This window comes from Sceloporus occidentalis, unplaced genomic scaffold (assembly GCF_023333645.1).
Source record: "Sceloporus occidentalis isolate IW3139 unplaced genomic scaffold, rSceOcc1.0.p SCAF_114, whole genome shotgun sequence".
NCBI lineage: Eukaryota > Metazoa > Chordata > Lepidosauria > Squamata > Phrynosomatidae > Sceloporus > Sceloporus occidentalis.
The window spans coordinates 188,066-203,882 of NW_028317094.1; the positions used below are offsets into that span (position 1 = coordinate 188,066).

At 41.3% G+C, this 15,817-nt stretch overlaps 2 protein-coding genes across 2 annotated transcripts in view; one reads left to right on the forward strand and one right to left on the reverse strand.

The window, feature by feature from the left end:
* LOC149282424 (uncharacterized) overlaps positions 1-15,817 on the forward strand; it is a 66,055-nt gene that overhangs the window by 22,851 nt on the left and 27,387 nt on the right. The window lies entirely within an intron of this gene.
* LOC149282426 (uncharacterized) lies at positions 13,352-15,573 on the reverse strand. Its single transcript, XM_089498137.1, has 2 exons — positions 15,493-15,573; positions 13,352-14,792 (listed from the first exon to the last, which is right to left on the reverse strand). Exons 1-2 carry the CDS (start codon positions 15,571-15,573, stop codon positions 13,659-13,661), a joined length of 1,215 nt encoding a protein of 404 aa, XP_089354263.1. The 3' UTR covers positions 13,352-13,658.

A 15,817-nucleotide genomic window follows, 5' to 3' on the forward strand; every position in this document is an offset into this window, starting at 1 on the left:
AAATCATGGGCTCAGTCTCTCAGCTGCAACCTTTCCATATCATTCTGGACTGAAACATTTAAACAAATGTCCTCTTTCAGCTCCAGGAATAGAGACCTACCTTCAGTACAAAGACCCTGATTCCTGCAGCCCCAGAAAGGTCTCTTCTGCAGTCCTTTATGGCCGGAGCTTCCCTGGGTCAGAGGCCGTCTCCTCAGCCGTAGGGAAGGGTTGCTCTGAGTGCGAAGGAGGAGGAGGTCCAAGGGCTGAGGGAGGGAAGGCAATGAGGAAAGGTCAGTGCCAATGGCCATGGAGGGCAGAAGGTGACAATGCCTAGGAAACTCCTCTGAGTCCCAGCCCTAGGAATGAGTGGCAGGAGTGAGTCCAGGGGGCTGAGGGGGTCTCCTTTCCCAAAGGGTGAGGCAAGGACCGCTGGACTCTCCCCAGCTAGGGCCCAAAGGGAGGGTCTCTTTCCCCACCTCTCTCTCCCAACCCCCAAAGCCCAGCCTCCCCACTGGCCCTGGGTCCCTGCCTCCCTTGCTCAGACTCCCACAGACCCCTTCCTTCCTTCCTTCCTTCCTTCCTTCCTTCCTTCCTTCCTTCCTTCCCTCCAAAATGGAGGGCCAGAGGCACAAAGGGACACACTTCCTTCCTTTTGGCCCAAGAAGCCTGGCCTCCTTCTGACTCTGGAGCCTCAGGAGAGAAAGAGGAGCCTCGGTTCAACTGAGGCCTCAGAGAAGGTTCTGGAACATTATTTCCCACAGTCACCAGCAGCACAAAATGGCTGCCTGCACCCAAAATGGCCTCCTGAGTCTCAGTGCTTGGCAGTTGGCAGTTTGAGGCCTTCAGGGAACCCAAAATGGAGGATGAAAAGGACCCAAAGTCGGAAGGGACCCCAAACAGGATTTCTGAACCTAAACAACACAGAAACATTTTCATGATGGCACCCGATGGCTGTGAGAACAAAAAATGTCCCTAAACAGGATTTCCAAACCTTAACAACATCTAAACATTTTCCTGAAGCTATTGAAAGGAGGAACCTGATCCCCTCCTTAACTTCAATCCATAGTGAAAGATATTACTATTAAAAATAACAGTGCCCATCATCCACAACCCAGCTCAGGTCTTGACCGTTCAGAGAGGCCAATCCAGCTGCAGGTGGCTCTTTGTTTGTCCGTCCGTCCATCCTTCTGTCCATCCATCCTCCTTTCCTTCTGCATTCCTCCTCTTTTCCCCAGCATCAGCCCCTTTCCCAAGAAGGCTGCATCCGCACTATAGAAATAAGGCACTTTGACACCGCTTTAACCACTCAGTGCTATGGAATCCTGGGATTGTACCTTTGGGACACTTAGCCTTCTCTGCCAGAGAGCTCTCATGCCACAACAAACTACAAATCCCAGGATTCCATAGGATGGAAACAGAAGAGTTAAAGCGGTTTTGAACTGGATTATTTCTGTAGTGCAGATACAGCCTGAGTCGATTGGGAAATGATAGAATCACCCAAATCGAATTTTTATCCCGTTTAAAATGGTTTTGCTTTTTTAAAATATAAGAAGTTTGTTTGTCTGTATAATTCTTATTCTTTTTCTTGTTGTTTGTTTGTATGTTTGTATGTATCATTATTGGTAACAGGAGATGATTTGGTCTGCCACCTTCCTTCTTCCCTGAAAATCTATTAATAAGAAAACTGGGGAGACTTTTAAAACCTCCCAAAGGAGCCACTTCTGGCCTTTTTTGGGGGACTAGCCTCCTCTTAGAAGCCCAATGTTTGTGAAGAATAAGAATAAGGCTTGTATTAAAACTGTCCTCCCGATTTCTGATCCCTTTTAAAACCCATGTTCGCCAGAAGGAGCAGAGATGTGTAATAAGAAAACCCTCTCAGAAAAGAGACACAAAAGACACACAAAGAGACACACTTGCTTCCTTTTGGCCCAAGGAGCCTGGCCTCCTTCTGACTCTGGAGCCTCAGGAGAGAAAGAGAGGCCTCTGTTCAACTGAGGCTCAGAGAAGGTTCTGGAACAATATTCCCCACAGTCACAAGCAGCACAAAATGGCCACTAGAACACAAAATGGCTGCTGGAACACAAAATGTACAGAGGAACACAAAATGGCCACCAGAAAACAAAATGGCCACTTGGACACAAAATGGCTTTCAGAGCACAAAATGGCTGCTTCTGTCTCAGCGCTTGGCAGTTGTCAGTTTGAGGCCTTCAGGGGAGAGAGAGAAACTGAAGGGAAGAGTGGAAGGGGGTCCTGGAGGGAGGGGGCCTTGGGAGATATAGGGCCTTCCTGAGATATTCGGGGTTCGCTTCCTAACAAAGGGGTTTCTGGCCTCATAAAGGATTTGGGGCAAAGTGGGTCTGAAAGGCAGTAGTAGACTTTTCTCTTGTCACTGGGATTTACAGTGTATTCCCTGGACTAGATCTCCCAGCATCCACATGGCCAGAAAGGGGAGGGGTCCTGCCCTGCAGTAAGGCCCCTCCAATCCCTCTGAACTGAGGACAACAACTCCCACATTTTCCTGACCAGACACATAGTCAATATCTTTCTCTCTCTCTCTCTCTCTCTCTCTCTCTGTCTGGCTTGTGAGGTGTGATTAACCCCTGTTAGTAGTGTTACTGCTCTTGTTGTCATCTTCTGCCTCCAAGTTGTTTCTGACTTATGGCAACCATAATGGAAGCCGTTTGCAGGCTTTTTTTTTTTAGCAAGATTTGTTCAGAAGTGGTTTTGCAAGTGCCTCCCTCTGAGGCTGAGAGAGTGTGACTTGCCTACGGTCACTCAGTGGGTTTCTGTGGCCAAGAGGGCATTCGAACCCTGGGCTCCAGGGTCATAGTCCAATGCTCCAGCGACTGAACCATGCTGTCTCTTTCTTGAGGCTTTGTAGTTTTTTGTGGTGTGGCTACAAGTCATTGCTGACTTCTGGGGAGCCTCTCCTGGGATTTTCTTGGCAAGAGTTGTTCAGAGGAGGTTTGCCATTGCCTTCCCTGAGGCTGAGAGAGTGTGGCTTCTTGCCCATGGGACCCAGCTGGTTTCATGGAGGAGTGGGGCACTGGACCCAGGCCTCCAGAGTTGTAACCCAAAACTCAAACCACTGCACCACACTGCCTCCCATTCCCAAGTGCAACCTGAGAAATAGCACATTTTTCTCCTCTTCATGTGTGTCTTCAAGTCGTTTCCAACTTATGGCAACCCTAAGGCAACCTTATCATGGGGTTTTCTTGGCAGGTTTCTTCAGAGAGGGGTTGCTATTGCCATCCTCTGAGGCTGAGAGACTGTGACTTGCCAAGGGTCACCTAAGTCCCAAACACACTGCACCAATAATCCAATCTGAGACTGCTTTAACTGCCCTGGCTCAGTGCTAGGGAATTCTGGGAAATGTAGTTTTGTGAGACATTGATCCTTCTCTGTCAGAGAGCTCTGATGCCACAATAAACTCCAGTTTCCAGGATTCCCTAGCACTGGGCCAGGACAGTTATAAATAATGAAATATACCTGAAATATAAGTCACACAAGGTATTAAGAATCTTGCATGTACAATATTTGTAAGTATATAATATTAAATTCATACAATCTAATAAAGAAACCCAAGAGTCCAATTCTGAGACTAACTTCCAAGATCTGCTCTTTAACTCTCTCTCTCTCGATCTCCAACCGACACAATTCCCCCAACTGTCTCTTGGTTTCTCAGGCCTTATATCTCCTTCTCACGGAAGCTTCCAGAAGAACCTTCATCTTGCTCTCTGATTGGTCAAGAGAGCCTTCCGTAGCAGTGATGTCATTCTGCATTTGCATAAACCTCCCTTTTCTGCCTGAAGAAGACCTCCATTGACTGGAGCCCAGTCATTACACTTTCCCAAGGCAAGGCTTGCCCCTATTTCCCAATGTTGTTCTTGGGGTCTGCCTTCCAGTTGTTTCCAGGTCTTATGGTGACCTTATGGGAGTCTCTGAAGGGGTTTTCTTGGCAGGTTCCTTCAGAGTGGGTTTCCCATGGCCATCCTCTGAGGCTGAGAGAGTGCGACTTGCCCAAGGCTTCAGTTGTTTTGGAAGCCTTTTTGCTTTACCTTCTAGAAGGCAGCTGAAGTGTTGCTTCTTGCTCTGAAGAATGAGAGGAATCTTGTGGCATCCAAAAGGCTAACATTCTCTGGAGTTATGTCTGATAATATGAATATATAGGATTGTGTTACCTGTTCATTTATTAAAAGGTTTCATATCATAGAATCTCATAGCTATGCCCCTTAATAGCAGTTAACCAAATTAAAGAGTATATAAAACAAAAACATGAAACAGGCTAGACAAGGTAATTGTAAAATAGATTTCTAATTGGTTGACCGGCCGAACGGCTCAACAAAGGCTCCTTTTCATCCTGGAGAGAAGTGACCAGTGGGGTGTCCAGTGGGGTTCTCTCCTGGGCCCAGTGCTAGTCAACATCTTTACCAAGGACTTGGATAGTTATCCTATTAGAAGATGACACCAAATTAGGAGCAGTAGCTAATACCCCAGAGGACAGGATCAAAATTCAAAATGACCTGAATAGACTAGAAAGCTGGTCCAAAGCTAACAACGTCCATCTGGGAGAGGCAGGAAAATATAAATAAATTGTATTATTATTATTAAAATAATCTTCAACACGGAGAAATGTAAGGTACTGCACTTAGGGTGGTAAAATTAAATGCACAGATATAGGATGGGGGACAGCTGGCTGAATGAAACTACGTGTGAAAGGGATCTAGGATTCCAAGTAGACCACAAGTTAAACATGAGTCAACAGTACTTTTCGGCAACTAAAAAGGCCAATGTGATTTTAGGATGCATCAATAGAAGTATAGTGTCTAAAACAAGAGAAGTAATAGTGCCACTCTATTCTGCTTTGTTCAGGCCCCACCTAGAATAATGTGTCCAGTTCTGGGCCCCACAATTCAAAAAGGATCAAACTAATCTAGTTGGGGACTAAAGTCTAATGAAGTTACCCCAATCAGTTGCATCTGATTAATGGCACTTTGTAGTTTAACTCTTACTTGGATAGGGGATATGATTGTGATTTTGAACTAATATGTCATCAATGTTGTGCTCTATTACATAATATGATAGAGTTGTTTGCGAGGTGATAGCAGCCTACTCATTGTTGTGTGTTTGCCTGATCGTGCAGTCCTATCCTTGCTTTTTATCCTTACTTTTTATAGACTGTCATTTGTTTATATTCTCCAATCTGCCTATGAACCTATGTTGTGTTTTAAATTGGAATTTTGTAATTGTCTTGGCCAAATGGCCGTAATAAAGTTATTATTATTATAAAAGGATGTGGAGAAACTGGAGCGTGTCCAAAGGAGGGCAACTAAAATGGTGAAGGGTCTGGAAACCATGCCCTATGAGGAATGACTTAGAGAGCTGGGGATGTTTAGCCTGGAGAAAAGAAGGTTAAGAGGTGATATGATAGCCCTGTTTAAATATTTGAAGGGATGTCATATTGGGGAGGGAGCAAGCTTGTTTTCTGCTGCTCCAGAGACTAGGACCCAGAGCAATGGAAGTAAGCTATAGGAAAAGAGATTCCAGCTCAACTTAGGAGGAACTTCCTAACAGTAAGGTATATTCTCCCCCCCCCTTTTTTTTTAAAAATAAGTTTTATTGATTTTAAAACCACAAACATTACACAAACAAATACACAATAAAACATATAACCACATATATCAGAAGCATTACATACCAATGCATATACATGTAGTATTAATAAAACATAAAAACTTCCTGCTATCACAGTCCAACCTGTTTACTATCTCATTCTTAGGAAATTGTTAAGTCCTCAAATGCATTTCCCCTGTTCTTAGTTTCGGTTTCTTATATCAAGATATCGTCAGTTTTTATTTAAATCTCATTTTGCTGAGCAGGGGGATCCAATTTTCCTTTTGAGTTTCGCCTAGCCACTGTAAGGCTCTTTAATATCTGAAAAGCAAAATAATAGGTTTACCAATGTAAAAATTAAATCATACTCCTCCTTCTTTGTCTGTACCGTTTATCTTATTATCTTTACATCTATGACTTATCGAATCTTCTACCATACAACTATTCGTTTCTTTCATTTTTATTTCTTTACCAGTCTTTTAATATGCTAGTTGTCTGCTTTCCCAAATTGTTTTCTATATATTCAAATACCTGTTTTCACTTATCCAAAAAATTAGCCATTTTTTCATTTCTCAATTTTCTTGGCAGATTGTCTAACTCTATTATTTCCTTCAATTTCAATATCCATTCTTCCACTTTTGGAACAATTTTACTTTTCCAAGCTTTTGCATATACCATTCTTGCAACACATAGTATCATATAGAATAACACACAACCATATTTCTTTTCCAATTCATCATTAAGCATATTTAACAAATAAATTTCAGGTTTATTCTCTAAGTTTATATTTAATATTTTGTTAATTGTTTTACGAATGGTTCTCCAGACTCTTTTTGCTTTTTGACACCCCCACCAAAAGTGAAATAGTGTCCCTCTCTTTTCCCCACACTTCCAGCATTTGCTATCATGTTTTCCATAAATTTTACACAATTTCACAGGTGTGAGGTACCATCTATAATACAATTCATAACAATTTTCTTTTATATCTTGGCACAGGGTATATTTCATTCTTTTAGTCCAAGGTCTTTCCCATTGCTCCAGGTTCAATGGTCTCCCAATATCTTGTGCCCATGCAATCATATCTGTTTTCACTAATTCACTTTCAGTATAGTATTTCAAAAGGCATCTATATAACGCTGATATTGTTGCCCCTTTTTTTGCCCAGATCATTTCCTCCAAATCTGATTTTTTTATTTGTTCCCCCCTGTTTTTAAGGTCTTTTTAAAAACTGTTCATTTAGTTGAAAATACATAAACCAGTTGTTTATCTTCCCCTCTTTCATTAGTTCCTCTAGCGATTTCATTTCCCATGTTGCTTGCTTTAGAGGTTTCAACAGATCTGTATATTTCAGCCAGTTTTCATTTCTTAATGGATCTGTTTTTAAGAGAGCCTCATGGGGAGAACACCATATTGCAATTTTATTACAAATCAGCTTCTTGTATTTCATCCAGATTCTATAAATGGCTTTTCTAATAAGATGGTTTCTAAAATCCTTAATTGCTTTAACTTTATCGTAACACAAGAAAGCATGCCACCCAAACCTTAAGTTTGAACCTTCCAATTTTAACAAGGGGTTGTTTTTCAACTCTAGCCAATCTTTTAGCCAGATCATTCCACTGGCCTCATAGTACAGATTTAGATTTGGAAGTGCAAAACCTCCTCTGTCTACCGAGTCCTGCATATATTTTAATCTTATGCGTGGTTTCTTCCCTTCCCACACAAAAGAATTTATATCTTTCTGCCATTTAGAGAAAACCGAATTGTTTTGGAAAATTGGGATACACTGGAAAAGAAATAATAATTTAGGGAGGATTGTCATTTTAACTGCCGCTATCCTTCCCAATAGCGATAGTTTGATGTTCGTCCAACTTTTCATTTCCTTTTTAATATTTGTCCAAGTTTTGTTATAATTAAATTTGAATAAATCTGTATTCTTTTTTTTTTTTTTTTTTGACAGTTCTATACCCAAATACTTCACCTTTTTATTTATTTGGAGACCAGAAATCTTTTTCAATTCCATTTCTTCTCCCTCTTTCATGTTTTTTTTGTTACAATTACTGTTTTTCCTTATTCATTTTTAGACCTGATGTCTTCCCAAATTTCTCTAGTTCCTTTGTAGAACTGATATATCTTCTAATGGGTTGCTCAATGATACTAATAGGTCATCTGCAAACGCATGCAGTTTAAATTCGCTACCTTTTACTTTAACTCCTCTTATATTAACCTCCTTTCTTATATTATGCAATAACAATTCAAAAACCATAATAAACAAGAGGGGGGAAAGGGGACAACCTTGTCTAGTTCCCTTTTGTATCTCAGTGGGGTCTGTTCTTTCACTATTCACAATAATTTTTGCATGTTGTTTACAATAGATCGCCATAGTCCATTCCAAAAATTTCCAGCTTTTCCAATGTCTGTTTTATCAATGGCCACTGAACATTATCGAAAGCCTTCTCTATGTCCAAGAAAACTAGAGCAAGTTTTTTCTCATTGTGGACCTCATAATGTTCTAAGATGTTTACCACATATCTAATATCTTTTAACTGCCCTTTGGTCCTCGTGTATCCATTCATCCAGACACTTCCTTAGCCGCTTGGCTAATATAGAGGCAAAGATCTTATAGTCCACGTTTAGAAGAGAGATTGGTCTAAATTTGGCTGGAGTTGTGTGGTCTCCTCCCTCTTTTGGAATCAGAGTGATGGTCGCTTCATCCCAAGTGTGGGGTAGTTCTCCAGTCTTGATCTTATTCATTATTCGTTGCAGAGGTTCAGCTAAGATGTCTACAAATTCTTTGTAATATTGGGCAGAGAACCCATCCGGTGCTTTCCCCGATTTTAATGATTTTGTGGCTTCTTTGGTTTCTTGAATTGTAATAGGTTGATCCAACAATTCTCTCTGTTGGGGTGTAAAAGGTGCAATAGTGGTGTTGTCTAAATATTCTTTTATATCTTTTACATTGTTATTTTTACTCCTATATAGGTCTCCCTAATATTCCATGATCGTTTTTTTAATCTCTTTTTGGTCTGTGATGTAGTCTTTACCCTTTTTTAGTTTATTTATCACCAACATTTCTTTCTTCTTCTTCAGTTTGAAGGCCAACCATTTCCCAGCTTTATTTGCATGTTGGAAGGTTTAAATAACTTTTGCAGTTTTCATTTTTTGTTCTAGCTCTTTAATCCTCTTTTGACAGATTTGCTGTTTGAGGCTTTTTATTTCTAATTGCAGCTTTTTATCCGTTTGTCTTGTTTGCAATTCCAGTTCTTTTTTCTTAATTTCTTGAGTTATTTCTTGAGTTTTCTTCTCGTTTTGTCTTTTTATTTCTGCTTTTTTTCTGTATAAAGAAACCTCTCATTACTGCTTTTGAGGCTGCCCACATCATGGTTTCTTTTGTCTCTATATTATCATTTTCTTTGAAATAATACTTAAGGGTCTTTTGCGCTTCTTCTACAATTAAGTTGTTCTGTAACAGATAATCTTGGAGCCTCCAAATAAATTCACTTTTAGAACCCTTCATATTTATCACCAACGGATTCTGGTCTGATATTAATTTAGGGTGGATGTTTGCTTTGTGCACCATTTTACATAGCTTTTTTGTCATGAAACACATATCAGTTCTTGAATATGAGTTATGACGATTTGAGAAAAAGTTAAAGTCCTTTTCATTTGGCTTTTAAGTCTCCATATATCTTGTAGATCCAATTCTTCTGTTAATGAGAAGAAGGTTTTAGGAAGTTTACCTTGAAGGTCTAAAATTTGCCTTATATTGCTTTTGTCTATTCTGGGGTCTATTACCCCATTGAAGTCTCCAAGCATAATAATGTTTTCATATGCTGCTTCTTGGATTTCTTCTAGAAGCTGTCTGAAGGATTTGCTTTTGTTATTTTGGGGTGCATATACTCCCACTATTAAATTTTTTCCCTCCTGGTTTATTACTTCCAACAGCCACATAGTGACCATCTGAGTCACTAAAAATCTTCCTGCTTTTGATTCTCTGATTAACATATATGACTACTCCTCTTTTTGCTTTTGTTGTTGCAGATAAATATTCATTTCCTAATTTATTATTTTTAAGATATTTAACATCTTTAAGTTTAATATGCGTCTCTTGCAGACATACAAGATTTGCTTTTGTTTTACTCAAGTAGTGAAAAATCATCTTTCTTTTCATTGGACTATTCATTCCATTTACATTCCAAGAAACAATATTTATATTTTTGAGACATTTTCTCCAATATTTAAAGTTTATAAACTATAAATTGAGATATGAAAAGAGGAGGGGGAGAGGGGGGAAGTCTTATTAGTTACCTTACTGTTCGGTGTTTTCTTCTTCCCCGTCTTCTATTTCCTCCCGTCTCTCTTCACCCACCTCCTCCTTTCCTTCTTCAGATATGTCTTGTTTAGGGGTTGTTTCTTCACTAGTTTCGCCAACTAAATCTCCTTTACTGCTTTGGCTCTCCTCCTGAGTTTCACCTTGTTCCTCACTCCTCGACTCATTCTCTCTTCTCAGAGTTTCTTCCTTCCTTTTCTGACTTCTAGTTTGAATTATACTTTGAATATCTTCCCTTTGTTGATTTGTTTGATTACATCTTACAAATGTATTTTGAATTTCTTGACCAAATTTATTCCAGAATTCTTTTGCTTTCTGTATTGTTTTGAGTCTAAACCATTTCTGTTTGTAATTAACTGAAATGCCCTCTAGTTTTTCCCATTTGTAAAAAAAAATTTCTTACTTAGTTGTACAGTCAAATATTTGTAGTCTTCCCGTTTCCGTAAGATTCGCTTGGGTATGTCTTTGTAAATTTTTATTTGCTTTCCTTCAATGTTCCATTCTTTATGGTAGCTTTGGAAAAGCACATCATCTCTAGCTTTTTTCCTCACTAAGGCCTGTTACATTCTGCCAAAATAAAGCTGCTTCGGGTCTCTTTGGAGGTATGCTATTTAAATGATGCATGGGTCCTAAGAGTCTGGAGGTTGCACCAAAGCCACACTCCATTCCTAAGCACTGGAGGGCAGCTTTGGTGCAGCTTCCAAATTCTTAGGATGCATGCATCATTTAAACAGCATACCTCCAAAGCAGCTTGATTTTGGCAGTCTGTAACAGGCCTATGTAAGTCACCGCGTCTCTTGAAGTGTTTTTCTCTGTTGCCATAGCAGAATTCACTCTGAATGCCTTGTTAATTTCCCATGAATATTCCAATTTTGGTATTTCCGTATATTCTGCTAGCACTGTGACCACATAATCATGTAGATTTTCATTTTTCAACTCCTTTAGCCCGCAAACCTTCAGACAATTTTCGCTTATTTTTAAATACTCTAAAGCCTTTTGGTCCAATTCCATCTCGTGTTGCGTTGTCATTTTCTCCGTTGTTTCTTCTATCTCTTTAGTTTTCTCTTCCAAATTTTTAATTTTTGATTTAGCTGATTTACATCTTTCATCATATCATCAACTGATTGATTTTTTTAAATTTCCATTTTAAAGTCTTGTTTCAAATCCACCCTTAAACTCTTACTCTCTTGCTGGAGATTAGCTTGATATTTAGCATTTTATCATCTATTTTCCTTATTTCCTCCAAAAGTGGATTGAGTTCAGCTGATCCTCTTCTTTGCTGCTGCTGAATCTGTGCAGCTGCAGCAGCTGCAGCTTTTTTCACAGCTGAAGCCATTATTATTTATAATTGATTTCTAATTACTTTTACAGTTTGTAGTTCCACTTATCTCCCTCTTCTTCACACTTCCTCTCAAGTCCAATACATATGAAATAACAACAAAAATATTATGAAGCAGTTAAGGGAGAGAAAAAAAATAAAAAAGAAATAGAGTAGGCAAAAAGCAGCTTCACAAGCAGCTTGAGTAGCTTAAAGTAGCTTAAAGGCTATGTTTCTGTCCCAATTCTCTTACAGTCTCCAATGGCTTCTAAAGTAGCTTTACAAAGTTACCTTTAATTGCCTCTCACTTGCAGTCCGTAGCAGCAACAAAAGGAGATACTGATTGCACCCCGCCCCACGCCTCTGGATGAACTCCCTTGGCGGTTTCATGTGGATGTTGAATAGCATTGGGGATAGGATGGTGCCCTGAGGAACGCTGGATTTAAGATCCCTTTTAGATAGCAACTGTCCCCAAGCATCTCCATCTGGAATCTGCTTGAGAGATAGGACTGGAACCATTGCAATGCATTGCCCCTGATCTCCAGTTCCCTCAGGCGTTCCAGAAGGATGCCATGGTCAATAGGATCAAAAGCCACTGAGAGGTCCAAAACCATCAACAGGGTCGCACTTCCTCTATCAATACTCAAGTGGAGTTGATCTAAGGTGAGCCTAGCAATCGTGACTCCGTATTCCATCCTGAAGCCAGTTTGAAATGGGTCTAGATAATCTGATTCTTCCAAGACTGCTTGGAGTTGAAGAGCAACTGTCCTCTTAATCACCTTGTTTACAAATGGAAGATGGGAGACTGGTCTGTAATTGCTAATGTCCAAGTGATCTAGGGAGGGGCTTTTCAGAAGCGGCCGTACCACCGCTTCTTTTAAGCAAGATAGAAAATAGCCTTCCCTAAGAGATACATTTAAGATATATCTCAGGTGAGTCCTAAGTGCATCTCCTCCTTGAATGGCCAGCCATGAAGGGCAAGGCTTGAGAGGGCAAGTTGTCTTCCTCACACTTGCAAGGAGCTTGTCCACATCCTCGGAACTCAGAGATTCAAAATGATCCAGTATGATCTTATTCACAGAGTCACTGGACACTTCACCTATAGCCTCTGCAATTTGAATCAAATTTTTTTCCTGTTTTTATACTGTCATTTTTTAATCCAGTTTTAGTATTGGGATCGGGGCATAGGGATTGATTTCTCTTGGATTTTATTGTAACCTCAATGTATTTTATTGTTGTAATCTACCCATATGGCAGGCTCCAATAATGTGTTCTGGGAAGTGGATTTCTGGATCAGGTCCCAGATGCTCCCTTCCCCACTTCAGCAGTCCCTTTATGCTTCTCTTACCTTGCTACTTTCCCTCCCTCCCTCCTTGCTTCCTTACTTCTCATCCTTTAGCCTACATCCCTTCAAGGGGGTCCAAGGCCTTTTCAGCATTTTCCCAGAACCGGGATGGGGTTAATCTTTCTGGGGCTGAGGGTTTTTCTGCTGGTCCTCCTTCGCAGAGTTGTTGTCAAGGAAAACCCAGATCTTATGGGCCTCTAAGCCTAGTTTCCAGGTTGCCAGGGGGAAGGGAAGGAGTGCATCAGGGGTTCAGTAGCCTCCCCTTCCTTGCTTCCTTCTTTTGAGGAGATTTTGAAGAGGGTCCAGGAAAGGCAGGCAAGGAAGGCTCTGCTTTGGAAATAGTCTCTCTGTGTATACTGTATATACACACATAGATAGATAGATAGATAGATAGATAGATAGATAGATAGATAGATGTGTGTTTGCCTCTGCTGTTCTTACGGCTGGGAATGTAGCTGAGGACTGAGGAGAGATGAAAGGGTCAGTTTTGTGCAAATTCACAACTTTTGTGTATTAAAGAGTCCAGTGTGTTGAAATAGCAAAGAACTTTATTGAAAACACATAGTCAGGAATTCAGTGTTTAAGCCAGAACTGCCCGCTCCAAACCAAAGAATATATTGAAACCCTAAAACCTAAAACTCCACCTTCTACCAAACCTGGCCCCCACCTACAATTCCCACCATCTATCCCCCACTATTAACCAGCCCCTCTTTGCCATCCTTCTCACACACACAATCTCTCCCTGTCCCAGAAGCTTGCTCCCTTTCTATTACTACTGGTCCCCAACTTTCTTCAGCCAACATCCCACAGATTGTGAATGCTATCATTGCTATTCTAGATAGCTGCAACAAATCCCAGCCCCCCCCCCATCTAGCTAACCTATACCATGATCCATAATCCCCAGCCAAATTTAAAACCCAAAGCCATACTAGTAGCAATGAAAACCTAAACTTATGAAAATAGAACATAAACAGACATATGGGACATAAAAACCGAACAAATAAAATCATGAGGGCCTTTTGGTTGGACAGTTAGATATTTTTGTATTCCTTCTTTACAATAATACTGTTTGTTCACTGCTTGGATTTGAGTGGATTCTCTCCTGTGTAGCCTCTCTGGTGATTGAATAGGCCTGACCTCCGAGAAAAGCATTTTCCACACTGCTGGCATTTGTATGGCTTCTCTCCTGTGTGGATTCTCTGGTGTCTCACTAAGTCTCCCTTCAAAGAAAAACATTTCCCACAGTGCTGGCATTTGTATGGCTTCTCTCCTGAGTGGATTCTCTGGTGTTTCATTAGGGTTGACTGCTGAGAAAAACAGTTCCCACAATGCTGGCATTTGTATGGCTTCTCTCCTGAGTGGATTCTCTGGTGTGTCACAAGGATTGATTTACGAGAAAAACATTTCCCACAATGCTGGCATTTGTATGGCTTCTCTCCTGAGTGGATTCTCTGGTGTCTCAGTAGGTGGGACTGCCGGGAAAAACATTTCCCACAATGCTGCCATTTGTATGGCTTCTCTCCTGAGTGGATTCTCTGGTGTCTCAGTAGGTGGGACTGCCGGGAAAAACAGTTCCCACAATGCTGGCATTTGTATGGCTTCTCTCCTGAGTGGATTCTCTGGTGTGTCACAAGGATTGATTTACGAGAAAAACATTTCCCACAATGCTGGCATTTGTATGGCTTCTCTCCTGAGTGGATTCTCTGGTGTCTCAGTAGGTGGGACTGCCGGGAAAAACAGTTTCCACAATGCTGGCATTTGTATGGCTTCTCTCCTGAGTGGATTCTCTGGTGTGTCAGTAGGGTTGACTGCTGAGAAAAACAGTTCCCACAATGCTGGCATTTGTATGGCTTCTCTCCTGAGTGGATTCTCTGGTGTGTCAGTAGGTGGGACTGCCGAGAAAAACAGTTCCCACAATGCTGGCATTTGTATGGCTTCTCTCCTGAGTGGATTCTCTGGTGTCTCAGTAGGGTTGACTGGTGAGAAAAACAGTTCCCACAATGCTGGCATTTGTATGGCTTCTCTCCTGAGTGGATTCTTTGGTGTTTCAGTAGGGTTGACTTCTGAGAGAAACATTTCCCACAATGCTGGCATTTGTATGGCTTCTCTCCTGAGTGGACTCTCTGATGTGTCACTAGGACTGACTTCAGAGAGAAACATTTCCCACAATGCTGGCATTTGTGTGGTTTCTCTCCTGTGTGGACTCTCTGGTGTGTCAGTAGGGTTGAATGGCGAGAAAAACAGTTCCCACAATGCTGGCATTTGTATGGCTTCTCTCCTGCGTGGATTCTCTGGTGTGTCAGTAGGGTTGACTGGTGAGAAAAACAGTTCCCACAATGCTGGCATTTGTATGGCTTCTCTCTTGCGTGGATTCTCTGGTGTGTCAGTAGGGTTGACTGCTGAGAAAAACAGTTCCCACAACGCTGACATTTGTATGGCTTCTCTCCTGTGTGGACTCTGAGATGCCTGACAAGGACTGACTTGTAAGCAAAATGTTTCCCACAGTGCTGGCATTTATGTGACTTCTTTCTGGTGTGGACTCTCTCATGACTGACAAGTTCTTCTGTAAACAAGGACAATGAGAGACAAGACTGAATCTCAGCATTAAGAGAGGAAGGTTTTACCCCACGTTCACCCTTCCCTATGTGAGATTAAATTAATTTGGGCGCGTTACACATGCACCGATAGTACGTGCTTGGTGCGTACTAGGGTTAGAAAGAGGCATCTATTGTAGATGCCCCTGAACCCGGGCACCACCATTTTGACGTCGTGGATGCGTAGCGTCCGGATGTCGCGTGGCAGACGTGATGCCGTGACTGTGCGACTAGTGCCTCACGGTACCACTTCTACAGTGCTGAAAGAAGCGCCATTTTCGAGCTTCTATTTTGCTGCGTCTGGGAATCGCACGGTTTGGCCACTCCGGTTCCCGGACGCAGCAACTGGCGGCGCCGGCAAACCGCCACTTTCAGGAAGTCTGTAATGCGCCATAGTTGGTGTGAGTGACCCGAGCATAACCCTGTTCTGGATGCCCCAAATCCATATAATAATTGTATCCTTACTCCTAGGAGCTAGCAAAGAAGAGATTGTAGGGGAACTGCCAAAAGGAAATCAGTGGAAGCAGATAGTCAGACAGTTGAAAAATATTCCAATAAATATATGTAAAAATACTTTGATTGAAAAGTGGCATCATTTCCTGTGAGACTTCCATAGAGTGTTGAGTCAGAGCACATGG

Excerpts from the sequence above, each read along its gene's own strand:
- LOC149282426 (XM_089498137.1), bottom strand. The coding sequence starts at position 15,573 with ATGGCGCATTACAGACTTCCTGAAAGTGGCGGTTTGCCGGCGCCGCCA. Across the intron at positions 14,793-15,492 it reads GGAACCGGAGTGGCCAAACC|AGAGTCCACACAGGAGAGAA; the intron begins GTGCGATTCCCA and ends CTGACACACCAG.